At 34.1% G+C, this 25,665-nt stretch overlaps 5 protein-coding genes across 8 annotated transcripts; 2 read left to right on the top strand and 3 right to left on the bottom strand.

The window, feature by feature from the left end:
* Nucleotides 1–1,894: 1,894 nt before the first annotated feature.
* Nucleotides 1,895–5,973, top strand: LOC103487753 (trihelix transcription factor GT-1-like). Of its 3 annotated transcripts, none has more exons than XM_008446197.3 (5): nt 1,895–2,705; nt 3,298–3,336; nt 4,546–4,677; nt 5,071–5,295; nt 5,417–5,973. In XM_008446197.3, exons 1-5 carry the CDS (start codon nt 2,156–2,158, stop codon nt 5,665–5,667), a joined length of 1,197 nt encoding a protein of 398 aa, XP_008444419.1. In that variant the 5' UTR covers nt 1,895–2,155; the 3' UTR covers nt 5,668–5,973. The 3 variants fall into 3 exon arrangements, with proteins under 3 accessions (XP_008444419.1, XP_008444423.1, XP_008444421.1); XM_008446199.3 differs by having other exon boundaries at nt 1,897–2,705; nt 4,549–4,677; XM_008446201.3 differs by lacking the exon at nt 3,298–3,336 and having other exon boundaries at nt 4,549–4,677.
* A 230-nt stretch (nt 5,974–6,203) lies between these two features.
* LOC107990723 (uncharacterized) lies at nt 6,204–7,366 on the bottom strand. Its single transcript, XM_051082462.1, has 3 exons — nt 6,944–7,366; nt 6,726–6,814; nt 6,204–6,583 (listed from the first exon to the last, which is right to left on the bottom strand). The coding sequence occupies exons 1-3, from the start codon at nt 6,974–6,976 to the stop codon at nt 6,436–6,438; spliced, it is 270 nt and encodes an 89-aa protein (XP_050938419.1). The 5' UTR covers nt 6,977–7,366; the 3' UTR covers nt 6,204–6,435.
* Nucleotides 7,367–8,886: 1,520 nt separating this feature from the next.
* Nucleotides 8,887–12,146, top strand: LOC103487754 (uncharacterized). Its single transcript, XM_008446202.3, has 2 exons — nt 8,887–10,426; nt 10,721–12,146. Exons 1-2 carry the CDS (start codon nt 9,704–9,706, stop codon nt 12,011–12,013), a joined length of 2,016 nt encoding a protein of 671 aa, XP_008444424.1. The 5' UTR covers nt 8,887–9,703; the 3' UTR covers nt 12,014–12,146.
* Nucleotides 12,147–13,775: 1,629 nt separating this feature from the next.
* Nucleotides 13,776–17,641, bottom strand: LOC103487756 (3-oxoacyl-[acyl-carrier-protein] reductase 4). Its single transcript, XM_008446205.3, has 11 exons — nt 17,232–17,641; nt 16,848–16,990; nt 16,525–16,578; nt 15,413–15,493; nt 15,288–15,333; nt 15,105–15,199; nt 14,985–15,017; nt 14,512–14,646; nt 14,320–14,413; nt 14,151–14,233; nt 13,776–14,007 (listed from the first exon to the last, which is right to left on the bottom strand). Exons 1-11 carry the CDS (start codon nt 17,419–17,421, stop codon nt 13,975–13,977), a joined length of 987 nt encoding a protein of 328 aa, XP_008444427.1. The 5' UTR covers nt 17,422–17,641; the 3' UTR covers nt 13,776–13,974.
* A 1,120-nt stretch (nt 17,642–18,761) lies between these two features.
* Nucleotides 18,762–21,715, bottom strand: LOC103487755 (protein Iojap-related, mitochondrial). 2 transcript variants are annotated; one of them, XM_008446203.3, is made up of 4 exons: nt 21,247–21,715; nt 21,020–21,107; nt 20,421–20,518; nt 18,762–18,996 (listed from the first exon to the last, which is right to left on the bottom strand). In XM_008446203.3, exons 1-4 carry the CDS (start codon nt 21,544–21,546, stop codon nt 18,922–18,924), a joined length of 561 nt encoding a protein of 186 aa, XP_008444425.1. In that variant the 5' UTR covers nt 21,547–21,715; the 3' UTR covers nt 18,762–18,921. The 2 variants fall into 2 exon arrangements, with proteins under 2 accessions (XP_008444425.1, XP_050938418.1); XM_051082461.1 differs by lacking the exon at nt 18,762–18,996 and having other exon boundaries at nt 20,301–20,518; nt 21,247–21,697.
* Nucleotides 21,716–25,665: the final 3,950 nt, after the last annotated feature.

The following is a 25,665-nucleotide window of genomic DNA, read 5'->3' as shown; positions in this document are numbered from 1 at the left end:
TTGTCTCTTCGGCCTAACATTTTTAACATTCTTCGCTATTTCCATAGTTTTCACTTCGTTTCTTTTCTGGAACAACCTAAAATAATAATATTGAATTAGACTTTATAAAAAGTGCATATTAAACTAAAACATCTAATAACAATCTAACACAAACAAGTAAAACATCCTTCAAGTTGATAGAAATATATCGCTGATAGAACATAAACAACATCACGTAAAAATATACATTAAACTAAATTATCTACTAAAATCCCAATAAAAACAAACTAAATACCCCTCAAGACTATCAATGATACAGATAGACTCTAACCTTAAGCACTAACACACACCTAAAACAGATCAGCATGCCAAACAAACAAGTTAAACATCCCAATATAAGCCAGTTAAACATCCTCTAAATTTGTCAATCAGTGATAGAAACATATCAGTCATAGACCCTGAGCAACATAACACAAAAAAACCAAATTAAACTAGAGCTTCTACTAACTTCCCAAGTCAAACGGGCTAAACATCTTCCAAGACTATCAAGGATTGAAACATATCATCGATAGACCCTAAGAAACAACATATAAAAAGTGTACATTAAAGTGAAATATCTAATAACAATCAAACATAAACAAGTAAAACATCCTTCAAGTTGATAGAAGTATATCATTGATAGAACATAAACAACATCACATAAAAATATACATTAAACTAGTGATACAAACATATCACTGATAGACCCTAACCCTAAGCAACACACAAACCTTAAATAGATCAACATGCCAAAGAAACAAGTTAAACATCCCAACACAAACCAGTTAAATAGATTAGTGATATATAAACATATTATTGATAGACCTTAACCCTAAGTAACAACACACAAATTGAAAAACAGAGCCCAACCAAATAGAAAACGAAGGAATCAATTTCAAACAAATAGAAAAAGAAGAAAATCTACTTCAAACAGGTTATGACCAAACGAAAATAAAGATACCTTACGAAAGTAACTTATTATTTCAAACGAAAAGCAAATAACTTACGATTGTACAGGTGGAGTGGAGAACATAACGAAGTGAAGAACGTAGCAAAGTGAATAACGCAAAACAAAGAAGTCTGATGAAGTGGAGCGGAAGGCACCGATATCAGCACTGGAAACCAAATCGAAATATGAAGAAAGAAGAAGAAAGTAGAATAACAGAAGGAAAATGTGAAGAAGTTTGCTTGAAATTAGAATACGAAGCGGCAGAAGTTTAAAAGTGTATATGTAGGGGCATTTTTGTCTTTATTGTTAAAATTTGCCATATTTACAAATTTTTTAAACCTTTGCTATATTCTTAATTAATTTGGAGCCCAATGTTATAACTCTAATTGACCCTTTAAACTATGCTCCTTATTTAAGTCCAAGAATCAAAATTAAAGAAAATGTAAAATATTCCTATCTAAAGAAATACAGATACTTTATGGGCAATCTAATTTATAATAGGAGGATTCAAGGTCAAAATTGAGGTCTTAGAGTGATTTCTACACTTTTCGAGTCAGCACTTCTTTGAAAATAACAACCTTAGTTAAAATAAAAATATAAGAGATTGAATAATCTAAATTTAAAGTTTATCAAATAAGGTAAAAAATATAGAAAAATTTAGTTTTAGTATTCATTTTTCTACCCAAAATTTATCATTGTCTATGGTAGTAACTTGACATAATGAATAGAGATAATTTATATTATTAAAGTTTAGAGATTAAATTTGTCATAAATAAAATAAAAAATTTGAATTTAGGATCAAATAAATATATGGGAATTTAAGAATCTACAACCAAATCACAAAAACCAAAATTGAATCCACACTAAAATTCCCAATCCAAAAATGTAAAATTTCATCTTGAATTTCAAGAGAGTCGCAAAAAATTCACAAATTTCCTAATTTTCCCTCAAATATTTTTATCCGTACAATTATCCCCTGTTTCTCCGGCATCACACGCGACCTTCGTCTTTGAGTGCAGCTTTGGCTTTGGCTTGAGCCCTCAGACACTTTACGGACCCTTCGGAGAAAAAAGCTCAACAGAGTCAGAAATGAAAATTTGAAGCTGGTCGCCTCATTGCTCCCTTCATCCTCCCCACGCTCGACCTATCTTCTCCCCAAATTTCACTCAATTCCTTCAATCAGAGACTATGTACTTGTCTGATAAGCCTCGCCCAATTGATATTTACAAGGAAGAAGGTAGTAGAGATATGATGATCGAGGTCGCCTCCAATGGCGACCACCATATTCAACCACATCAGCCACAGCCACAGCCACAACAGACTCATCAGCAGCACCAAATGATGCTTGGTGATAGCAGTGGTGAGGATCATGAAGTCAAGGCTCCTAAGAAGCGAGCGGAGACTTGGGTTCAAGACGAGACTCGAAGCTTAATTGCCCTACGTAGGGAGATGGATGGATTGTTTAATACCTCGAAATCCAACAAGCATTTGTGGGAGCAGATATCCGCTAAGATGAGGGAAAGGGGATTTGATCGCTCCCCGACTATGTGTACCGATAAGTGGAGGAACTTGCTTAAGGAGTTCAAGAAAGCAAAGCATCAGGACAGGGGAAGTGGCTCTGCTAAGATGTCGTGTTACAAGGAGATTGAAGAAATATTGAAGGAAAGAAGCAAGAGTACACAGTACAAAAGCCCCACGCCACCCAAGATTGATTCATATATGCAATTCTCAGATAAAGGTAACTTTTGGTTCTTGGTTTTAGGAGAGTCAATGGGGTAGTCTAATATCTGGCTCTCTGAGAAGAAGAAGAAGAAAAAAGAAGCAATTGCCACAAAAAGTGAGAAAACTGATTGCAAAATTTTAAATTTCGGGAGAATTCATTAGCCACAATTTTTAGGTCTTCATTCATTGTATATCAATAGTTCGCCGTCATGATTCTTGGCAAACTTATTATTTAACCTGCAGTGTCCTGATAAATGAACTATAGTTGTACTGGGCTATCATTCCTAAAGGGTTCAGCTGTATGAATGGAGTTATCTGGATAAGGAAATGAGATATATATCCATCTGAAGTTAGTACAATATAAAATTAAAGCTGGTTACTTATTTGGCTGCTTTTACTCGTCTTGGGGGTGGGGAATCATTTTTGTTTTCTGTATTTGTCCCTAAACGGGTAAAAAAATTCGAATTGTTTGTTTTGTTGCTGTCTGCATTCTTGAAGTCTGTTAGGTAAGATGACCTACAAATAGTAGGTGCAGTAGGGTTATGATTAGTCTGGCTCTGGGGTTACAAGAGGACTGTGATGAGCATTGTAATTTTATCCCAATGCAGGAATAGAGGATAATGGTCTATCGTTTGGACCTGTTGAAGGTACGACATACTTGTTATTTGTTGTTATTGCAATCCTACTTTTTCTTGATAAAATATTTGCCACTCTTGATGGAAACTCGAGTTTTTTTTTTTTTTTTTTGTGACCAATGATTGTTGCTATCATTAATCCTTCAATTTTACTCTTCTCATGTTGTTTAATTAACGTTTGTACACCTAGTGGATTTTATGTTTAATTGTGGAGGGAGATTTTTTAAAAAGCACCACATATAGTTATGAAATTGCTTGTGAAAACCTGGGTTTGTTGGTTTTCTGTCTTCTTTTTTTAATCATGTCTTTGTGCAAACATTGAATTCCTGATGTGCTAGTAAGAAAGTACTGAATTGATTGCACATGAAGAATCATATTAGTGGCTGTAAAAACATACAAAGCTGGTGGATGTGTATCTATAACAAAATATAGTTATATTCTGATTCTGATTCCTAGAGTTCGAATGGATAATGAATAAACTCCATTAGCTGTTTTAGAACGTGACTTGATTGAGCAAGTCACATGTGATGCAATTCATTTCCTGTGAGGTATCAATTGGTTCCTAGCTCCAGGACATAATCTCAGTCTACAACAATATGTTCAAAACATCTTGTTGTGGAGCCTGTTGACTGGGGCAGCTGTGTGGGGAATGCCAATTAGGTCTTTATCTCACCACTGTCTAATCTTCAGGCCTGTTTTACATATTACATCACCCTTGCATTCCCCGATGTCTAATCGAGACTTCTACCATACAGGACCGAAAGTGTTGCTCCAGTTATAAACAAACCATTGTCTTACCAGTGAAAATATTATATTAATGCTCCTTTGGCCTAATTAGTGGTTTTAAGATTAGTGAACCGTCAAGTTGCAACTTCATCTGAGTTTCTTTTCTTGTATTTCCCGTTCACCTGGAAGATTTAGTTCCGTCTCTTCTTGGTGCAACCGCATCATTTATCTTGTCTAAATAACCCTGCCCTCAAATTGATAAGATATGTTGTAAATATTATGGACCGCAAAAGTGTAATATTGACGAATTAAGTGTGACCTCTAGTATGAGTTTATTTTTATGTAATTCACAACTTCCAATTATAATAGTAAATAAGTATTCCTTTTTTTATTTATGTATATGTTTCTTTTACAGTGGCTATTCACTTTTGTACCACGTTCTTACTTGATGTAAAGAAGAAAAGAAAAACCTCTTTTAAGTTTCCATTCATGCAGCAGGTGGCAGGCCTTCACTCAATCTTGAAAGACAACTAGATCACGATGGACATCCCCTTGCCATCACAGCAGCCGATGCAGTTGCTGCAACAGGCATTCCACCTTGGAATTGGAGAGAGGCACCTGGAAATGGTAGTACTGTGGATCCAGAATTTGACATTTTTGAATGTTTTGGAAAAGATATGGTTTTCTAGATTATGAGCTATAATCTTGTTTGTAGGGTTTAGGCCCTGCGTTTATGCATTATCAATCTTGGTATTGAGATTCGACTTTGTGCATTCCAGTCGAATGATTTTTATTTCAAAGCCGAACTCACTTTTGTTTTTTGAGATTCTCCTCACGATTCACCCATTCAAAGCCTGTAGTATTTTGGAGACGATCACTTTGATCATATTAGAGCAAGTCCCCTTTATATGAGGATATATAACTTTGTAATTGATATAGCAACCATTTCTATCTTTGTTTGTAATGCATGTGGTTTCTGAATCTTTAGTAGTTTCAAGTTGTCTATTTACCTCCTGGCAGGTGGGGAGAGTCAGGCATTTGGCGGGAGAGTAATATCAGTGAAGTGGGGGGATTACACCAGAAGAATTGGTGTTGATGGCACCGCAGAGGCAATCAAGGAGGCAATCAAGTCTGCATTCGGGTTGAGAACAAAACGTGCATTTTGGTTAGAGGATGAGGACCAGGTTGTCAGAAGTCTGGACAGGGACATGCCTTTAGGAAACTACACTCTTCACCTTGACGAAGGTACCTCTTTCTGTGTTTCTACTTGACGGTTACGATTCTTGTAAAAATTGTAGCACTAAGCTGACACATTTTGGGCAAAGTACAGTACATCATGTAAGACCAGTTGAACTTCTAATTTCAGGTGTGGCTGTTAAAATCTGCCTCTATGATGAATCTAACCACTTACCGGTACATTCTGAAGACAAAGTCTTTTACATTGAAGAAGATTACCGAGATTTTTTAGCTCGTCGAGGCTGGACAAGCCTACGGGAGTTTGATGGGTATAGAAACATTGATAATATAGATGATCTCCGTTCTGGTGCATTATACCGTAGAAACATCGATAATATGGATGATCTCCGTCCTGGTGCAATATACCGTGGTGTAAGCTGAGCAAGTGCACAATTATGGCAACATAAAGAAGAGTTTTGGCTTTAGTCCCCTTGGTAATGAGACTTGGTTTTAGTACTCCATCTTTACTTGTAATCCATACTCTAAATCCAACCATGTAAACAAGTAAGCCTTTGTGCACAGACTCTGCTTATGCATTTTTGACAGGTTATCCTCCCTCTGTATATATCAATATGGATTATTGGCAATATTGTCTCACCTGTATAGTGAGTATTGGATGTTTCAGAAGATGCTTATGACATACATAAATGTAAAAAGTGATGCCATTGTCGCTATTTCACAAGTGAATCAGCAGTTTCTTACTTTTTCCGTATTGCATTTGAGTACTTATCTTTGGAACTAACAGCTTATTAGCGGATCATTATGTTAGCCTGGTGAAACAGCCGTTTGGGTAAGGTGCTTATTTATCTTTGAGAGACTGTTTGCAGGGAATTTAGATCCCCTCAACATTCAGATGTTTGAAATCTTGAATGTTCACTATTTTTCTCAGATGAAAGAAGTTCGAGGACACACTTTCCTTCTCAAAAATAAGGACAGATCGTTCCATGATTTAGAAAAAGTTGAGCTTACATCTCAGATATGCTATATGAGTAGTGCTTCATTTGTTTTTCTTCCAGCCATAACAGAAGAAGCCTATATACCATCAGTTTAAATAGCACTTCATTATTTGAAAAGACTCGACTTACACATCGACAACAAATACATCAGGCGATCTACAACTAATTTCAAAGGTGAGTAACAGAATTTGATTTAGTTTGGATCGGAGAAGAATTTGTTGATGGAAGGCATAATCTGAGGAGGTCTTGTTCTGAGGAACTTCCTAAGTCCATGCTCTGCATACTTCTCACCTTCTTCAAAGTTATCAAGCACTCCAGCAGCTCTCCTCTCTTTGATAACCCTGTCATGTTCCATTCAGAACAAATCAGGACACCACTTTTCTTCTCTTCTCTTGATCGTAATATTTACATTTTCCATTATATTGAACATCATATATATATATATATATATATATTTTCTCCCTAGAACTTGGAAATATTTACCTGACTTCAGGATTGGTGGTTATGTTTCTAACAAGCTGCATCACACAGATACCAACAGCCACACCAACAGAAGCAAAGAGAGGATACACCTGCAAACATATATATTCAAGGAATTTATCAAGTTTTGAATGATAAACTTCTTATTTTCTTCATGTTTTTTCTCAGCAGCCAAAGAGAAAGTTACAGAAAAGGAAAAGGAAAAAAAAAAAAAAAAAAACCTCGGGCTTTAACCATCTGTTGGCGGTAGCCATGGGAATATAGAGAAAAGAACGGGTGTTGTTATTGTTGGGAAGAAGGATTCAGAAAGGTGCAGCGGCGGAGGGAACGTTTTGATGTGGAAATTTATAAGGAAAGGGAAAGAAAAAAAAGAAAGGTTGAGAAAAGGAAGGATCATAAATTAGGGGCAGCCACAACCGCAACCATAACCATTGGCGTCTTAAGTTTGCCAACTTATTTCCTTCCTTATTTGGCGTCTCATTGCCTTAGTATTCCTTTTTTACTCTTCTTTTTCTGCCTTTCACACCTTTTTTTCAAACCTAAACAATAACCCTTTATTTTAGGCACAAGGATGGTAAATTTGACCAATGTTTGAAAAGAATTTTATTTTTATTACATTGTAAATTAAAAGGAAAAGATGAATTCTAACCCCCATGAGGAATATAAATCCAACATTAACATAGTTTAGTGGTAACTAACACATACTAACATGTCTTAGAAAAATATTTATTACAAATAAAAAATAGGGAATTTAAACATAACAATATCTAAGCATTTATGTTAATAGAACGGTTATTGATTGAGAATAAGATTCTATTTAAGGTGTATCGGTTTTTTCTCTCTTCTTGAATGGCTTGGTTTACTTTTTTTTTTTTAGAAATTAAAATCATGTGATAAGTCTCTAGTAGTCAGTTAAAAATATTTTTTTTTAAAAAAATGATATTATTATTATTATTATTATTTTATTTTAAATGAAAGACCTCAGAAAAAGACATAGAAAGTGTGTCAAAGCTCTGGATCAAGTGCCGCAGAAATCAACTCAGCCATGTGCTACACTTACCCCTTCTTTAGTCTTTATCATATGTTTTCCTTTCAAAAAAAGCAAAACAAAATATTCACGTGATGAATCTAAATGAAAAGGTTAATATATATATATATATATACACACACACACATGAATGAGAACAAAAAGTTCTAGATTACAACAGTTGCTTAAGATTTGATCCTCATGCTTTCACTATAAAATGGAACAAGTAAAAGGGTATTTATATTCAACGACTATATTATGAATCATAATCTTTTTAAGAAAAGTTCGAACCACAAACCTTATTAGAATATTTAAATTTTAGACGAGTTAAACTCTTGTTATCGTGAATCATGAACTTTGAAAGGAATGAAAATTCTGATTTATTTATAAATTAATATCTACCAAAATTGTTTTCATTTGTGGGTGAGAAGGAATCATAGTTTACATAAACTTTTGGGAAAGATTGTGAGAATCAAATAATTGCAGAGTGGGACTGAATACCTTTTTTGTTTATTTTTTTCCCCTTTTTCTTTTTTGCTATTTTACCTCTACGGATATCAACAATCAAAATATAGACAGCTTTTGTAAAGTGAAAAAAACACATACAATCATAAAGTTCAATCCTGAATTCTTGCAGTTCTTTTCTTAAAAAAAAAATACAAATTAGTTTTCACTTTTTATTACACTACAAAAAGAGAGACACTAGTAATAATAATAATTAGCACATGCTTAGGAGCTTGTAGGTGTATGTAACTTGTGATTTGTGACTTTCTATTTTAACACTTCTTTTAATTCAAGAAAAAACTATGGTTTTGATGTAAAATGCTTGAAATTCCATTGAGTTTTACTACTCTCTTAAAACGATGTTCTTGTTGTTGAAAAGCAAGTATTTATCCTTTCTAGATTGAATCAAATTCGGCAATTTTAAGAATCTTCATTTGGAGGTCGAGGCTGTTTTAAAAGTTCATGCTTTCTTTTTTCTCATAAGATTCGAACAATCTATCATTCTATTGTTTTTCTATCTTTATAAGTTTTATAAATTCCATTGATGGTCTAATGTGTGATGTTTGAAGAATCCACGTCTCTGGTAGTGTTTGACTAGAACTATGAATGGATGAACACCCTTTATTACTCACAGGGTCTCTTTATTTATTTTTCTTTTACAAATCATGAAAATAGATGCGAACCATTCTTCTCATCACAAAATGCCATTAGAGTGAGATCTAATCCCTAGGAAGCAACTAAGAACATAGCTGACCCACCCTACTCCATTTTTCTCTACTGAAGCTTAAATTAGCACTACCCACTCGCTTCAGATTTAAATTCTCTTCTCAAAACATGCATGAATGATTCAACAACACCCAGAGCAAAAAAAACCCAACAAATTAAAAGAAAAGATTGTTCTTAATTTTTTTGAATGATTGTTGGTTTCTGGTAGCTGTCTGTTTGTCTTCATCAACAGAGGCCGTTGAACAGTTGAAACCTTTCACTTTATTTTGTGTTTAATTTACTGCTCACCGTCACGAGGCAGGGGATTCTTCAAAGGAATTCGAGGCATTATTATCTTTATTCTTCAATTTCCCACCAAAATAAACTCTCACATTCACTTCTTTTTGTTTGTTAGTCTCTTTCTACACACTGCGAAATTCTCCTATCTTCGTCATTTCTTAAGCTTCTTGGATTCATCCTTTTCTCCGTCAAGTACTCCATTCCCTTTGTTTTACTTGCTATTTTAATGGGTCGTTCCTTTTTCATCTTCTTCTTGATGCTTATTTGAGTCTGATTCACTTTTCCCAAGATTGCTACTGATTCAGATATCTTTCTCCCCTTTTGGAAACAGATTCCATATTTGGGTCTTTTTTTGTGTTCATCTGAAAATTTCACTTTCTGGTTCTGTTTCTTTCTTCGATTTTACTTTCTATCTCACAAATTTTCAGGTGGGTTTTGGGTAAAAATGCCTCCCTTGTTCTTCCCTCTTCGGTGGGAGAGTACAGGGGAGCAATGGTGGTATGCTACGCCGATTGATTGGGCGTCCGCCAATGGGTTTTACGACGTCGTTAGAGAGCTTCTTCATTTAGACACAAATCTCCTTATTAAACTCACATCTCTCCGCCGTATTCGCCGCCTTGAAACTGTGTGGGATGATGAAGCTCAGTTTGAAGATGTAGCAAAATGCCGTTCTTATGTTGCTAAGAAACTCCTCCTAGAAGGAGAATTGAAAGGGGGTAGAAATTCTCTTATTCGTGCTGGCTATGGCGGTTGGCTTTTGTACACAGCTGCTTCAGCTGGGGATTTAGATTTTGTAATGGAATTACTGGAGAAAGACCCTCTTCTTGTTTTTGGAGAAGGAGAGTATGGAGTTACTGACATTTTATATGCTGCAGCTAGGAGTAAGAACTGTGAGGTTTTTAGGCTTTTGCTTGATTTTGCTCTTTCTTTAAGGTGTTGGCCAGGCAGTGAAGAGGGGACAATGGAGGAAGCATTGGATGAAAGTGAAATGGAAATGCCTTTGGCCTTCAGATGGGAAATGATCAATAGAGCTATTCATTGTGCTGCCAGAGGAGGCAATTTGGTGATGATGAGAGAGTTAATTGGGGATTGTCCTGATGTTCTGATTTACAGGGATTCTCAAGGATCTACCATCCTCCATACAGCTGCTGGAAGAGGACAGATTGAGGTCAGATCTTGGTTTTTTATTTATGCTTCTTTAGTTCCATAAAATTTCTGAAAAATCTTGTTCCTTTTGTTCTTGTCGTGTCATTTCCATGGATGGTTGATTGTCTTTGTTTGAAATTTTTATACGATTGTGTTGGATTGCCTTAAATCTCTTACTGGCACTTCGAATGACCTAAGTACGAGGTTTCGAGGTGCTTCTTGATCTGCAAACTAATTTTTTTCTCCCTCACAAAACTTCTATCTCATTCTGCCCGTGGAGGTAGTTAACAAAATGGTAACTGCAATGTGCTTGCAGGTAGTGAAGAATCTTGTTGATTCCTTTGATATCATCACAAACACTGATGGCCAAGGAAACACTTCATTGCATGTGGCTGCATACAGAGGTCACTTAGCTGTGGTGGAGTTTCTGATCAATGAATCCCCCTCCCTAACATCTATGTCAAACTATTATGGAGACACTTTTCTTCATTTAGCTGTGGCTGGTTTCAAAACCCCTGGCTTTAGAAGATTAGACAGGCAGATTGAGCTCATGAAGCATCTGTTACACGGAAAGTTGTTGAATGTGCAGGAGATCATCAACCTCAGGAACAATGATGGAAAAACTGCACTTCATTTGGCGGTGACTGAGAATGTTCAGTGTGACCTTGTAGAGCTGCTTATGTCTGTGCCATCAATAAACTTGAACATTACTGATGAGGATGGCTTCACCCCACTTGAACTTCTCAAACAACAGCCAAAATCGCCGTCTTTAGATATTCTTATTAAGCAATTTGTTTCAGCTGGAGGGATCTCGAATCATAGTGATTATATGGCAACAAATGCTTTATTTTCCCATATGAAAACGCAAGGCATTGGAAGCAGTCCTGGAACTTCCTTCAGAATTCCAGATGCAGAGATATTCTTGTACACAGGTATTGAAAATGTGTCTGATCTTACTCGTAGTCAAGTGGATGAGGACTTCGAATTACACTCGGTTGACAATGGCGAGTGTGATTCAGTGGATTCATCAGACAATAAGTCAATCTCTACAGTGAAACGCCTAAAGTTCTTCCTACAATGGCCTAAGAGTAAAGAGAAAAGGCCAACCAGAACAGATTGTATAGATGATTATAGTTCAGGGATGTTTGATATATCAAGAACTTCACAACCCAAATCAGTCTCACTTAGACATCAATATTCAACCAATTCATGCCTTCCACACAACAGAAGAACAATTACAGCTCCAGTCATGAACATTCCTCCAAGCCCATCAACCAAGAAAAGGTTTGCTGCTGGATTGATGCACGGTGTAATCCAAGCAACGCCGAAGTTAGCCAATCCAGCCCGATCACCTTTGAGCCCCTTTTCAGGGTCACCCCTGTCTTCTCCAATGTCAATGCAGGATTACCAAGAAACGACGGGCATTGGTGGAGTCTCTTGCTCAAACAAGAAAGTGCCAGTCACAAAATTCAGACAAGATTCCTTCAACAGAAAGATGTTGATGAACCAGTACTTCTGTTTTGGCGCACAAGGTCTCGCTGTTGAAGATCCAATCAGCTGCAAGAGGGCAAGTCAGAAGAACAAAACTTTTGGTTCTCTAGTCACTTGATGTTAACAGAGTGTACATAGAACTTGCATCAATAAGCAAAACACAAAAGGACAAGTTTTTTATGAATCTGGGTATTGATTGTATTACTCAATTCATTCGACTAAACTTACAAGTCTTTTAATGTTTTGCTTCATTTATATGTGTTCTTGGATTGAATTGTCCGTTCTCTTTTATCCTGTAATTAGTTTCATTTACATTTACTGTTATGAACAAGAATTTAAAGAACAATATGAGAATGTGATTCAATGAAATTTTTTACCCATCCCAAGGACAAGACAAAAGCAACCATAACTACTCATTAGTGAGTTATGGTTGAGATTGCAAGTTGGTTGTTCCTTTCTTTAATTGTATGCCATCTCTTTTAACTATCAGATGTTGATTGAGCTCTCATTTCCTTTTGGTGAAGGGAGAAAACAACTTTTTGTACCAACTCATACCTTACATATTTAGTTTTCAAAACTAACTTCAAAGTTTATGTTAGTTTCTGGATGGTCCAAAAAAGTAGAGTTTTTTTCTTAATTATTTTATCATTATTTTTTGGGATTCAGACATCAAGGACAAAATGCGTTGAAACCTATGATAAAATATAGGAACTAAATTAAATATTAAGAATAAAAAAGAATCAAAATAAAGATTGGGTTTGAAATGATAGAGAGAAAGTGTATAATATTGTTTTAGGGACAAATAGGTAAGTAGCCAACCCCACAAAAAGTGGATAGAGAATCTAATGCCCATCTTTACAGTCAGGGATCAAACTTGTTTGGTGAGATTGGAAGAAATATCGTGTTAGGATTCCCATCTCACAAGGATTATTGTAAGAACAAAGGACCAACTCAAGAACAATTTAAAAACAACCAAATATGAAAATATATGATATATATTCTAGAATATCAAAAGAAAGTAACCCTAACCTTTCGAGACGGCTAAACTCTCCCAAAGCCCTCTTATAAGAAAATCCTTTTACAAAATTCTTCACACCTTCCACCGACCCCAAATCTAGCCGATTTATTAACTATTTACTAATATACATCCGCTAATAAAATCTTTATTTTATTCTAATAATTCACTATTATCCTATCTTGTACTTATTTTGAAACGATATAACAATTCAATAGGCCCCGCTCCTCACGTGACCACAATGGAGTTGGAACAAAAAAATTAATACTATAGCTACATAATAGTATTAATATTAACACCTGATGATGACATATGTGCATAAAATGAATAAGAAAATGCCGATATTAGCTGGGCACTGCTGACGTGTCATTCAAGAAGCACAACCTAAAGGGAATTTTGCTTCCACTTACGACACGAATGGATCGATTTAGAGAGAGATCGAATCCAAACTGATGGAAAACATCAGCACTTCAGTCTACATTTTTTTTTGGTTCCATACTGCACACAACACACATATGGACATTATCTAATACTCTATTTTTAAAAATTACAATATTATATCCTTGATATTTTAAAACTTTTATAATTGATATCGGAGTAGAAATTTCTTTAAAGGGGTATTTGGCCGTTAGGTCGAGAATGTTAAGCCTAAGCGTAAAAAATTTAAAGTTTGAAGGATCAAATCTAAAATTTAAATAGTTAGAGTTGGAGGGAAAAAAAAAAACCTAAGTTTGGAATGACGTGAGTTTAAGAAGTTTGTGTTTTGCAACGGTGGCTTGGAACGAAAATTTAGATTACCCCACCCACCGTTTTAAAGTATCAAATTTTAACTAAATTTCTAATCATTTCTCCTCTAAAAGAAAAGTTTGGAAACCGCAAGTATAATTGGAACTCGAAAAAGGGGCAAAAAGTGGGAAAACAATAACATGTATCGTTTGACAAGGGAATCCGAAAACCATAGTAAATAAGTATATGGTCATATCTGGTGAAAAAAAAATCCGCAATCCCAGGGCCACTTATATTATAAACTCTGAACTATCTCTTCTCTTATGAGCAGCCCCCACCTACATAACCATCCCACCATCGATGGTAAGAACCTGCAGAACGAACAAACAAACAAACATCGAGATGAAATGAAGAAGGTACTCGCACTTTGTGAATTCATAAAGGAAATGAATATTGTTATTTCTTGAAGAACTACTTTTAGAAAACAAGAAAAATGAAATGGAACTTTCTGGACCTGTCCTGTAATGTAACTAGCAGCAGGGTTGAGTGCCAAGAATTCAACGAGTCCAGCGACTTCTTCAGGTTGGCCATATCTTGCTGAAACAATAGGGAATTGGATAAATGTGGCCATGAATCAACAAAATCAACACACACAATCAAATATTTGTTCCCTAGACTCTTACCCAAGGGGATGGTGCTCAGAATTTTCTTCTCAATCTCTGGCCCAAGCTTGGCAGTCATGTCCGACGCAATAAACCCAGGAGCAATAGCATTAACCTGGAATAATGTTACCATTATGATGGTTCGGATTGTCAATTAGCAGTTATGCATGGGAAATCATTGTTATTAAAGAAGTTGGAAATTGCGGAACCCACGTTGATGTTCCTGCTTGCATATTCCTTGGCAACGGACTTTGTAAAACCAATCACCCCTGCCTTTGCAGCACTGTAGTTCGCTTGCCCAACATTTCCAACGAGGCCAACAACTGATGCTATATTGATTATTCTACCCTGTATAAAACTCTCAAAATGAGTAGGACATTTCATTTCTTCCTTCTCGTTTTTAAAGTGCGGGTTTATAATTGGACAGAAGAAAATATCTGAATTTCAGCAAGATGTGCAATGCCACCTCAAAACTGATTAAAATTGATTAGAGAATTGGGAATGTATTTCTCTTAGAAAAAAAAGTTGAGTGTCTAAGACTCAAGTTCTGTGGAACTCGTAGCTATGGCTGTAAATATTTACTGATATTACGAGGAAAAGTTAAAAGTGTACTGCATCTTAAGTTGCGGAAGATTTATTGGCTCTATGCCTATAGAAAATTTGGAAAACATAAAGTGTGAGGTTACCTTCTTCTTTTTCATCATAACTTTGGATGCTGCCTGCAAAAAGAAATAAACTCTATTTCAGGAACAATATGCTTCAACCACAAACTCTTTGTTAAGGCAAAAGTTTCAACGCAATCATACCTGAGTGCAGAGATATACACCGGTGAGATTCAGGTCAATCACCTCCTGCCATTGAGATGTCTTCATCCTCATCAACAAGCCATCACGAGTAATTCCTGAATTCCATGGAAATATAGGGTAAACGTAAAAGTAACCAAGTTAAATAGCCAAGAAGCTGGATAGTGTTAAAGAATCTATACACACCTGCATTGTTGATCAATATATCAACAGTTCCCCAAGCATCAATGGCCTGTAAAAATGACAATCATGCAAATGAGTAAACAGTAAATGCATAAACTAGTTAAGTCAGGAAAAAAGAAGTTGCTTACTGTCTTAATCATTGAATCCACATCAGCCTCCTTTGACATATCTCCACCAAAAGTAATAGCTTGCCCACCAAAACCCTCAATCTGCGATAACGAGACAATTTTAATCATCTTCTCAAAATAAATCATTAAGTCAGCATTATCATCAGACAGAATTGGGCGGCAATATCACAGGTTTGTGAAATAGAATCATTGCACAATATGGATGTCCAAATATTATTCATTGGCACTTTATTACTTCCGGAACAATGAGTAGAAAGGCCATGACCAAATGGTTCAGAAAGTAGAATGATCTTACATATCAGCCTAACTAAACTGAAGGCAGAAGTAGAACGTTAAAAAAAATCCAAAAAAAAACTTGGTCAAACAAGAAGAATTAAGTCAGTGAAAAATAATAGCCAGCCGAATGATACCCAGTCGTAAAAGAACTGTTTCGTGTGTGGATAGTGAAATCTAGAGAACCTTGCAATAGGACTTGAAGAGTAAATAAAAAGAACTGTTTCGTGCGTGGATAGTGAAATCTAGAGAGCCTTGCAATAGGACTTGAAGAGTAAATAAGTATTAGGCCTTAATTAATATATAGGTTAATTATTTTTTTGTATAATGAACCATGCTTTCATTATCACTGTATATGTTAATTATTATATAGGTTAATTAATTTGTCATTAAATAAGTATTGGGGCTTCAATTAGTAAACAGGTTGTAATTTATCATTAAAAAGTAGTCTTAAAAGGCTACTGACTATAACCTTTCACCCTTTTCTATAGTCAAATTTAGCGGTTCCTATCCTTTATATAAGAAAGGAAAAGAACTGATGACTTCTCAAAACTGTGTTGAACCTTGATACAGAATCAATAGAATGAAAATAGTTGAACCAAGACATGACATGAGCTAAGCTTTGTAATTGAACCTAAAAGTGTAATATGCTTAACTCATTGATGTAACCAGATTTTCCAACAGTGTAATTACTGTGCAGAAATTTCCAAGTCGTTTCAGCATCTTTTGAGCATTCTTCTAGATAAACAGTCTCCTAAAGGTCTATCAGGCTTTACAACATTTGTGGAACGCCTAAATGCAGTTTAAGAGATGAGACTTGCAATACATGAATTATTTACCTCTTTAGAAACTTCCTCAGCCTCCTTTGACGATCTAGCATAATTAACCAGGACCTACAATTTTTTATTTGAATGAAAATTCAGAATTAATAGTTTTAACAGATAAAATAATACTTCAGCTTATGCAGCGAAAAATAAAAAGCTCCATGAAACAGCTGGAAGTAATAAGAGAAACATTTTCCATATTTCATCTCCAATGTCAATGCTAGCAGAAGAACTACATCCAAGGAGGCAAGGATCGTATTTTCAAGTCCGATTCTATTCAACATATTAAACCAGAAATAAGCCATAGAGCTTCATACGCAAACAGAAAAGAGATATACCTTACAACCCGCCTTTCCCAAACTCAATGCGATGGCTTTTCCAATTCCTCTCGAGGCTCCGGTCACAATAGCCACAGGCGCTTCTACTTGCTGGCCTTCCTTAATGCTAGCTTGTTCAGCTGTAGCAACCTGAGCTTTAATTCCTGCGTGTTCATTATGAATACGAGATCGTAATTCCACAGGCATTATCCACAGTTCCTTAGAGGAATAACTTCGCCAAAAGTATAGTTCGTCGACATCAAAGACTAATGATAACATAAAAACTCGAACAATTAAGACCGCGACATCCAATAGTTCCAAGACGTAAGCAATGGCACTCACTCGCCATGAAAAAAAAATAACGAATGCACCTTCTCTCATCTCTAATGGCTCAAGCAATCATACCTGTAGAAGCAAAAGAGCTCTTCGATCTTAACTGTAGGCCAAAGCAACCTCGAAGCTGATTCGATCCAGCTCCGCTACAAATCGGTGACCATTGCTGAACAGAACCAGCTCTCCGATCAACACCGCCTTCAAATTTACCAACAATTCCAACCTTACTAAAAGCAACAGCGCTCGAACTAACAGCCGCCATGAAAGCTCCGGGAGGTCTCGACACAGAGAAAATCACAGAAGCAGAACGAAATCGCGAAATCGCAGCCAGAAATGAAAGCAAGGAAAGAATTCAGCTCTTATAGAGATGAAAGAATGAGAAAGTGAATACCTCGTGGCTGTGGCTTTGGGATCTCCGAAGGAAATGTGTATGAAATGGAGTGGTGATGAACCCAAAGTGAGGTAAGTCAGTGGAAGAACTATGCGCAGAAGAGTTCAGTTTCCATGGAGGGCTAAAAACGTAAATTCGCTTCGTTTAATTACTATAATGTCCCTGTAAGATTAATCGATCTTACGAAACGGACGTGATTTGGAGATCGGTTAAATGGTAATTGTGCGGTTTTCTTTTGTTGAATTAATTAATTTGACCATAATGTTTTTTGTTTGGGAAAAATGAGAGTTCGCTCCACCAAAACCACCCTTTTCTACCAAATTGCTTTTCTAATTGGAACTTTATAAAAAAAAAAAAAAAATTATTAAAAAATGTTGAATTATAAATAAGGAAAATGAAGTATTATTAAGCTTTACTTTCTATACCAAGAGTACAGGTTGAAATATATATAATTTCTTTTCTATCTATAACAATTATTGTTGTTGTATCATATATTACCGAAAGTATAAAATTAATTAAATATAAATTTGTTTTCTTAAAAAAATTATAAAAAGTAGAAATAAAAAAGAAAAGGTCATTTCATTTGAAGAAATTTAAATTCACCAACGATGTTGGTGACGGCGCACTATTGTCTTCTTCGGGATATTGTATTCTATTTATCATACTTCTATGTTATACTCAAAATTGGACTGTCACTAATTTAGATTTTAAGATATATAATAAAGAAGAAATCGTGTCCATCAAAACGTAAGATGTAAAGTGAATTAAATGATTAAATTATTTGACAGTCAAATTATGATAAAAATTAGATGTTACATATTACTTATTCTCATTCTTTTAAAAATATTGTTAAATTCCAAGAAGAAATTGTTAATATGTAGTAACAGAAGGGGAAAAAAACATGCATTTAGAGGTACTAAACATCAATGAAAATAAAATCTAGTCTTCGAATAAACAATATTATGAATAATAGAATTAAAAAACCAAGAAATTTCATTAAACTTTAACAATATTTTTCGTTAAAAGAAACTAAATTATAGCCATTCTGAAGTACTAAAATATAATGGTTAAAGTTAAAAGATTTGTAACGCATGGAAAAATACATTGTTAGTTAAACTCAAAAGAAAACTTCAATTTTCATTTTCAAAATTTTCGCACACTAAATTAATTTGTTTGTAAAAAACATATATATTGAAAGAAAAAAAAACGAGTAAATAAGCTCACATAATTTCATGGATGAAGATGAAAATGGATAATTCCCAGAAAATACTGAAGCATCTGCACCATTCCTTCTTTCTTCCTTACATTCTCAAGTCTACATAATGAAAAAACGGGATGATGAGATGATCATTGAGAGAGAATTTTCGGTTGTTAAGGGGTTTTTTGTGCTGGTTTCTTCTTGGAGTTGTTCTTCGGCCGTATCTTCACTAAAGCTCTGTCCAGATCCTGCACACAGAACAGAATAAGACATTGGTCTGACCAAGGGAGTTAGGTCATACTCTTATTTGGTTCAGTTCATTCCGATTCAGTAAAGAATTTTCTCAATATAAGAGCATGACAGCAGTTTATTGCAATATGCTTATAGAAATGGTACAATATCTATGATCATGGTCACCCAGAAACTAATTGTAGAGCGATAGTTTGGGTAGGAGTACCGCGTGTGATTAAAATCATTTGTCACATTCAAAAACACTCTCTAACAAGCCTCTAGCCCTTCATAACCAATCTTTGAGACATGATTTTCATATTATTAAATTTGATTTTGGATAATTAAAGTCTGTTTCAAAGTGATTTCATACCACATCTCTCCATCTCCAAACATGCCTGGCAAAACTTCTAGAAATGGATAGAATGAGGGATCCCCCGACATCAACCTTTTTTAGCCGAGAGTAGCCAAATTAATGCCTACGAATGTAGGAGAAATTTCACATGTTTAAAGGAACAACACAGAATTCTTTCGATTGATTATCGTGAGAGTATGGCTGTAGTCTTTACTTAACACAGTGCTAAATTATCGTGAGCCTGTTTGTAGATCCCTATAGGTCAGGCTGTCCCTGTATGTATAACTGAAACCTCCCCTCTCACAATTCCAACCTTTGATCTAACCCAAGCCATAGCAGGGGTTCAGAAACTAAAAAGAGGAAATCCAGCCAAGACCATCCAAAATGCTGGGAAAAAGAAGAAAATGGTCTACTTCATCAAGTTTATTGCTCTAGACTAGGTCAACATTTCTTTTCCAGAAACAAACAACTTCATTGATAGTATGAAATTACAAAAGGGAAACCCGTGTGAATTGTGATGATTACAAAAGACCTCTCCACTTGGAGAGAAGGGAGGAATAACGGACTAAGTCAACATTTCACTCCATAATAACTATATACTTGCAAAGGAGCATCGATGCTCACCAATTCTAACCATTCCTCAACGGGTAAGAATACTTTTAAATTCATTTTTCAACAAAAGGTCTTATAAACCAATGTTTGGGTTTCTCTATTAATATTGTAAACTTCGAAATATTTATATGAAAAATGAACTATTTTGAAACTTTTCACATTCAAGCGTGATTTAGCATTTCATCACAAACGTATCTGAAGTGTGATTTTACTAACCACAATCTTGTCTGTGCCTCTAGAGGGAAGTTAGCAGTGTAAATTTATCACCTCTAAGTTAGCCTACGCCTACCTACCGTTTCAACCACCCATCTGAGCCTTAAAATGCGAAGGTACCACAAGAAAGAATAAGTCGCGTACCTCTGGTTTAAACATTTAAACAGAAGAAGGTTGAAAAGAAGCGCAAAAGAAATCATGCCCAAGTATGCTCTTCCCCTTTGTTTTAATAAAGGGCAAAAGAGAAAAGCAACAAGAATTCACCTGAGCTGAATCATCAGGCGGTGTCTCAGTGGACCAAAGGCTCTCCAGATTGTAATAACTCCTGGCATTCTCGTCGAGGGCGTGAACTACTACTTTACCTAGAAGAAAACGTTAAAAAATAAATTGTTCTTTTAGTACAACAAATTCGGGTTGTGGGTAAGAAGGTTACATCATGTTGGCTGCTAAAAGATAAACTGTAAACGCATTGGCCGGAAACAATAAGAATGTATACATTATGAACTTTTTCATAGGACATAGCAAATATATAGATGAATAAATCTTAAAACAACACTATGATACAATCTTTGTTAATTCAGTAGTACGATAATTTTCATTTTCATCATCATTTCTAGAAAATTCTAAGGAGGGATGATTAATTTGACGAACAATAACTAATTTTAGTCGTAGCAGAAAGCATCAATCATAGTAAACTCTGTTGCAGCTTGCTAGACCGCGTGGAGAGAGTTACGGTGCAGAAGAATTGACAATTCAAAGCGTGTGGGTAGGCTAGAAAATAGAGACGATCGGTTTATCTGCAATACAAATTCCTACAGAGTCCAAGAACGTGCAGAGTAATCGTTAAAGAGAGTAACACGGACCAGAGTCGATGACAATCCATTTTCCTTCCTCTTGCCCTTCCACACTAGGAAGTACTAACTGTTTAGCACCTTTCTGCTTTTGCTTGACCTGTCGATTCAAATAAAACGCGATCACAAATTAAGCCACAATAATCAGAAACATCCCTTCTTCAAATTCATTTGCTCGGAAACCTAATTGAAACGTCGGAACAATAAAATCAGAAATAAATGCAGAAGAAGAAACGTACCTTGTAAATTAGGGCTTGAGCGATGTTCTTAACATGCCAGGTAGACCTACCAGTGGCGAACACCATGTAATCAGCCCAATCACAGTCTTTACGGACTGGTATCACTTTGACATCGTCCGCCTTCACCTTGTTCAGAATCGTCTCGACCTCCTGAAGATCAAGTAAGCTTTTGTCGGGAGAGCTAGAGGTGGAAGAAGATAGAGCATGGCTGTGAACAGAGACGCCTCTATTCCATAGTTGAAGAAAACGAATCGTGGAAGAGAAAGCAGATGAAGATCGAATTCTTTGCGCCGCCAACATGTGGTCTCTCCGGTGCAGTGTATCCCGATGGCCGCCGTAAAAAATAGAGTTCCCGATTGGAGCTTGAAATTCCCGGTTCGCGCGACGATTTGATTGCTTGGTCTGTGGATCAGCCCAACTTCCCGGCGTTGGGCTATTTTCAATTGCCTTTGTTTTTATTTTGCGGAATTGGATGAGAAATAGTTAAGTTTGATTTTAATTTAATAAGTATAAATTTTAGGAATAATAATCTATCATCTCCCAATATTTCTGCAAAATTATAAATAGAGCAGAACCTTTGTCTGTCGTAAACTTTTATTGTTGATAGACTTGTATGATTTATTAGATATTGAAGTCTCGAAGAACAATAGTTATATTTGTATGTACTAATAATTGCTATGTTTTGATTTTGATTGCTATATTTGCAATTGTTTCTATTTTTATTAAATTATATGTGATTTAATGATTGATTGATAGCGGTAATATTTGTTTTTTAGTACAATTAATAATAGGAGAATTTGAACTAGCTCAATATGGCCAATAACATAATTCTTAAAATTTCAATAAATTTTAAATCTCTAAAGTTTAAAATGTATGATATGTTCAGTCGTATGTAAAAAGGTTATTGAACCACTTAATTTCTTTAATTTAGCCTTATAATATTTAGCTTCTCAATCTCTTTTTAAGTGTAAGTAATTTTTATTTATTTGGTGAAAAATACCTTTTTTAGTTACAATAATTACGAGAATATGGAATCTAATTTTTCAATAATAAATTATCACAACTTACAAAATGCAATCAATCTGGCTAATAAAAAGTAACCTGTGAAAAATAATTTATTTCAGAAAATAAAAAGTAGTAAAGACATTAAATATAAATATAAATGTTGTCCAACGATGGTCAATTTCACTCCCCATCCATTCCATTTGTTCGTATCATGCTTTATTGTATTGTCAAATATTCGTTAATCATGTTCCACTTGTACTAATCATTGATAATGTCCCGTTAAATTATTGGTCAAGCATTATTTAAAGACATAATTATCCAACTAATATATATACACACACTAATTAAAACATTATCACATTAGTAAATATCCATAATATAAATATATAACTATGCCGAGGGGACGACAGTTAATGTTTTCTATAAATATACTAACTTCCAATTAAACAAATACACTATAAGACAATGTTTCTGTTCATCACTTTTTTGTTTGTTTTTCCTTTTTCCTTTTTACTAATTTTAATATTATACTCTATGAAGTTATCATACAATATAAGAGAGATGTTTTATGGAGTTTAGTGCTTTTTAGCATTATATCATGATTATCAATTTCTAATATATATCAAATATAAATTTTAATGATGAGCTAATGTGTTTGATCCTATTATTTATGTACATTTGTATCAATTGATGTAGATCAATTTAACATATACATATTTGTGTATGTATATATATTCTTTTTAAGTAACAATTTAAAATAGTTCTTGTATATTTGAGACTTGGTAGTTAGAAGTTTGACGATTTTAACTTGATCAACCTATTTATAGTGTATTTGTTGTTTTCAAAGTTGCCCAATGGACTAGTACTGCTAGAGTTTAATCACGAAATGTACATTTAACAATAAAATATGATACTTTAGTGATATTGTTATGTGTCAACGTCGTGAGATTAAATTTTATTGAAAACAAATGTAATTTAGTGGTAATTGACATCGTTTTTAACTCTTGAAGTTTAGAAGGTTCAACATTTCATCTTACATTTGTTTTTATTAAAATTTTAAGATATAAACTTTTGATCGATGGATAACAAATTTTGAATGTTATTATTAATGTATATATATTCTTTTGTAATTAAGAAGATATTATCTTATACTATTTGTTGTCTTATTTATCTCATAGCACTTTGTATTTATTTTCATTTTTCCTTGATGTAAGAACACACAATATTATATTCAATAAAATACAGCACAATTATGATTTTTAATAGTCTAAACATGTATTAATTAGTTTATAATGAGCTGGCCTTTATTATTTATCAGCGAAGAATTCTAAACATTATCCAATAACATGTGAAAAATATGTTCAAACATGTAACGTCGTAAAGTCTTGTTTGAACTTGAATTTGCTCTAGTACTGTTTATAATATAATAACTATTTAAAACGCTTATATTGCATGTAAAAGTTGTGGTATATTTTTAAGAAAATTTGTTCATCTATTTTTTGGTTATTAAATAATACGTGTATTTAGTTTACAAGGTTTTAAAACGATCACTTTTAATCGCATAGTCTTTAAAAAATAAATGGTATAGTGATAATATTCTCTTTTAATTCATTTAAATCCAGATTCAATCCTCGATCTTATATCTATATACACACGAATTAGGCACAAGTATATTTATCAATTGAGCAATATTTGGATCTAACTAAATTTATATATCAATTAATTTATACACATCCAAGACTAAAAACGTTTGATTTGAATATTATATATAATATGTTATGGAAGGAAGAGACAAAGAAATATAGAATCAGTTGGGGGAGGGGATGGATGAAAATCTACTTTTTGTACTTTTAACCCTCAGCTTTTTACCTAATCACACAAAATGCACGCTGAGGCACTGACTCTCTAGAATTGAGTGTCAACGGGCTGAAAACGGACCACACGTGTGAACTGGAAAAGGCGGGTAATACGTCGCGTTCCGTTCCCCAACCCAACATCCTTATTATTATTATTATTATTATTATTATTATTGTTATTGTTATTTTCTTTTTTCCATTTTTTTAAAATATTTGTATTTTTTTTACAAATATAATAATAAAAAAGAATAATTTTGTTTTTGTTTTATAAAATTCGGCACATTTGAGGTTGAGGAGTGGCCGTCGTTGTTTCTCTACCCAATTGTTTGAACTGTCTTTTCATTGCATTTATGACGTCTTAACTCTTTACGTCCATTAGGTATTTCTTCTCCAATTATAATTTCCCATTTTCTTCTCGTTCATTTTCCCTCTCCTATTTTTCTATTTTCTAGAGCTTCAAATCATTTCATAAAATTGCATTTCTTTCATATGCTCACAGAATTAAATGAATGTGTTGACTTTTGGTTTTTTGAATTATTTATTTCACCTCTAATATTTCATTAATTGTAATTTTTAAAGTTTCATCATTTGGTTCTTTTAAGCTTAAAAACTTTTCTTAAGAAAAGTATGGTATAGAATATATTAATAGAACATTTAATTCAATTCTTTTACAACAGATATTAGATATTATTATTATTATCGTTGTTTTTTTTTTAATATCAATGATGGAATATACACGTCCAACAAGAAAACAAACTTATAAAACGTTAAAATTTAATATAACGAAATATCACACTAACAAACTAAATTAAATTACAATAAAAACAATCGCAATAGATTGAACACATTAGAAGTTTGACTAAAACAACCAATAGTCAAAATTATTCAAATATCTAACCAGATGATTTATCTTCTAACATTAACAGAAAGAAAAATGAATATCCAAAATCTGTTGGACATTCCATTTAAAATAACATAACATTATCAAAAATCGAAAATTGTAAATAGTACATATTTGACACTACTTCCCCTCAATCTAGTTCATATTCGAATGCAAAAAACTTAAACTTACACACGCTAACCAATCTCATTCGATCACCTATCTGACCATACAATATTTAGATATCGTATAAATTTCTAGTACATACGTACAAATTCATTTCAGTATATAATAGAAAATGACAATATAGTAAAATATGAGGGTAGAGGGGAGAAAGAGAGCATACATGCAAAAAAATTCAATAAAATATCAACAATAATTAATTTTTAAAAAATGAAAAAACAAAAAAAAAAGTATTATATGTTTGACGTTAGATGGGAATTGGGAAAGCAACAGTTGGATTGATGATTGCAATAAAATCCTTACTACGACTCTTTGAGAGAGCACCTACCAAATAAAACGACATTATTTTGTGTGTGTATATATATTTCTTTCAATTATTATATTTTATAAATGAAATTAATTTCAATTTGCATCTACTTGATTATTAGTTGTTAATCCTAATCTAGTTGTTGTGTCGACCCTATTAGTTCTCTAATCCCTTTCCAACACCCTACT

Source organism: Cucumis melo, chromosome 3 (assembly GCF_025177605.1).
Source record: "Cucumis melo cultivar AY chromosome 3, USDA_Cmelo_AY_1.0, whole genome shotgun sequence".
Classification (NCBI taxonomy): domain Eukaryota; kingdom Viridiplantae; phylum Streptophyta; class Magnoliopsida; order Cucurbitales; family Cucurbitaceae; genus Cucumis; species Cucumis melo.
Note: the sequence above shows the minus strand (reverse complement) of the source record. Positions and strands in the feature narration are given on the sequence as shown.

Excerpts from the sequence above, each read along its gene's own strand:
- LOC103487756 (XM_008446205.3), bottom strand. The coding sequence starts at position 17,421 with ATGGCGGCTGTTAGTTCGAGCGCTGTTGCTTTTAGTAAGGTTGGAATT. Across the intron at positions 16,991-17,231 it reads GAGCTCTTTTGCTTCTACAG|GAATTAAAGCTCAGGTTGCT; the intron begins GTATGATTGCTT and ends ATGAACACGCAG. Across the intron at positions 15,018-15,104 it reads GTGTATATCTCTGCACTCAG|GCAGCATCCAAAGTTATGAT; the intron begins GTATGATTGCGT and ends TTCTTTTTGCAG.
- LOC103487755 (XM_051082461.1), bottom strand. The coding sequence starts at position 21,546 with ATGTTGGCGGCGCAAAGAATTCGATCTTCATCTGCTTTCTCTTCCACG. Across the intron at positions 21,108-21,246 it reads CTCAAGCCCTAATTTACAAG|GTCAAGCAAAAGCAGAAAGG; the intron begins GTACGTTTCTTC and ends TTGAATCGACAG. Across the intron at positions 20,519-21,019 it reads ATGGATTGTCATCGACTCTG|GTAAAGTAGTAGTTCACGCC; the intron begins GTCCGTGTTACT and ends GTTTTCTTCTAG.
- LOC107990723 (XM_051082462.1), bottom strand. The coding sequence starts at position 6,976 with ATGGCTACCGCCAACAGATGGTTAAAGCCCGAG. Across the intron at positions 6,815-6,943 it reads ACAGATGGTTAAAGCCCGAG|GTGTATCCTCTCTTTGCTTC; the intron begins GTTTTTTTTTTT and ends ATATGTTTGCAG. Across the intron at positions 6,584-6,725 it reads ACCACCAATCCTGAAGTCAG|GGTTATCAAAGAGAGGAGAG; the intron begins GTAAATATTTCC and ends GGAACATGACAG.
- LOC103487754 (XM_008446202.3), top strand. The coding sequence starts at position 9,704 with ATGCCTCCCTTGTTCTTCCCTCTTCGGTGGGAGAGTACAGGGGAGCAA. Across the intron at positions 10,427-10,720 it reads CTGGAAGAGGACAGATTGAG|GTAGTGAAGAATCTTGTTGA; the intron begins GTCAGATCTTGG and ends ATGTGCTTGCAG.
- LOC103487753 (XM_008446197.3), top strand. The coding sequence starts at position 2,156 with ATGTACTTGTCTGATAAGCCTCGCCCAATTGATATTTACAAGGAAGAA. Across the intron at positions 2,706-3,297 it reads TATGCAATTCTCAGATAAAG|GAATAGAGGATAATGGTCTA; the intron begins GTAACTTTTGGT and ends ATCCCAATGCAG. Across the intron at positions 5,296-5,416 it reads CACTCTTCACCTTGACGAAG|GTGTGGCTGTTAAAATCTGC; the intron begins GTACCTCTTTCT and ends TTCTAATTTCAG.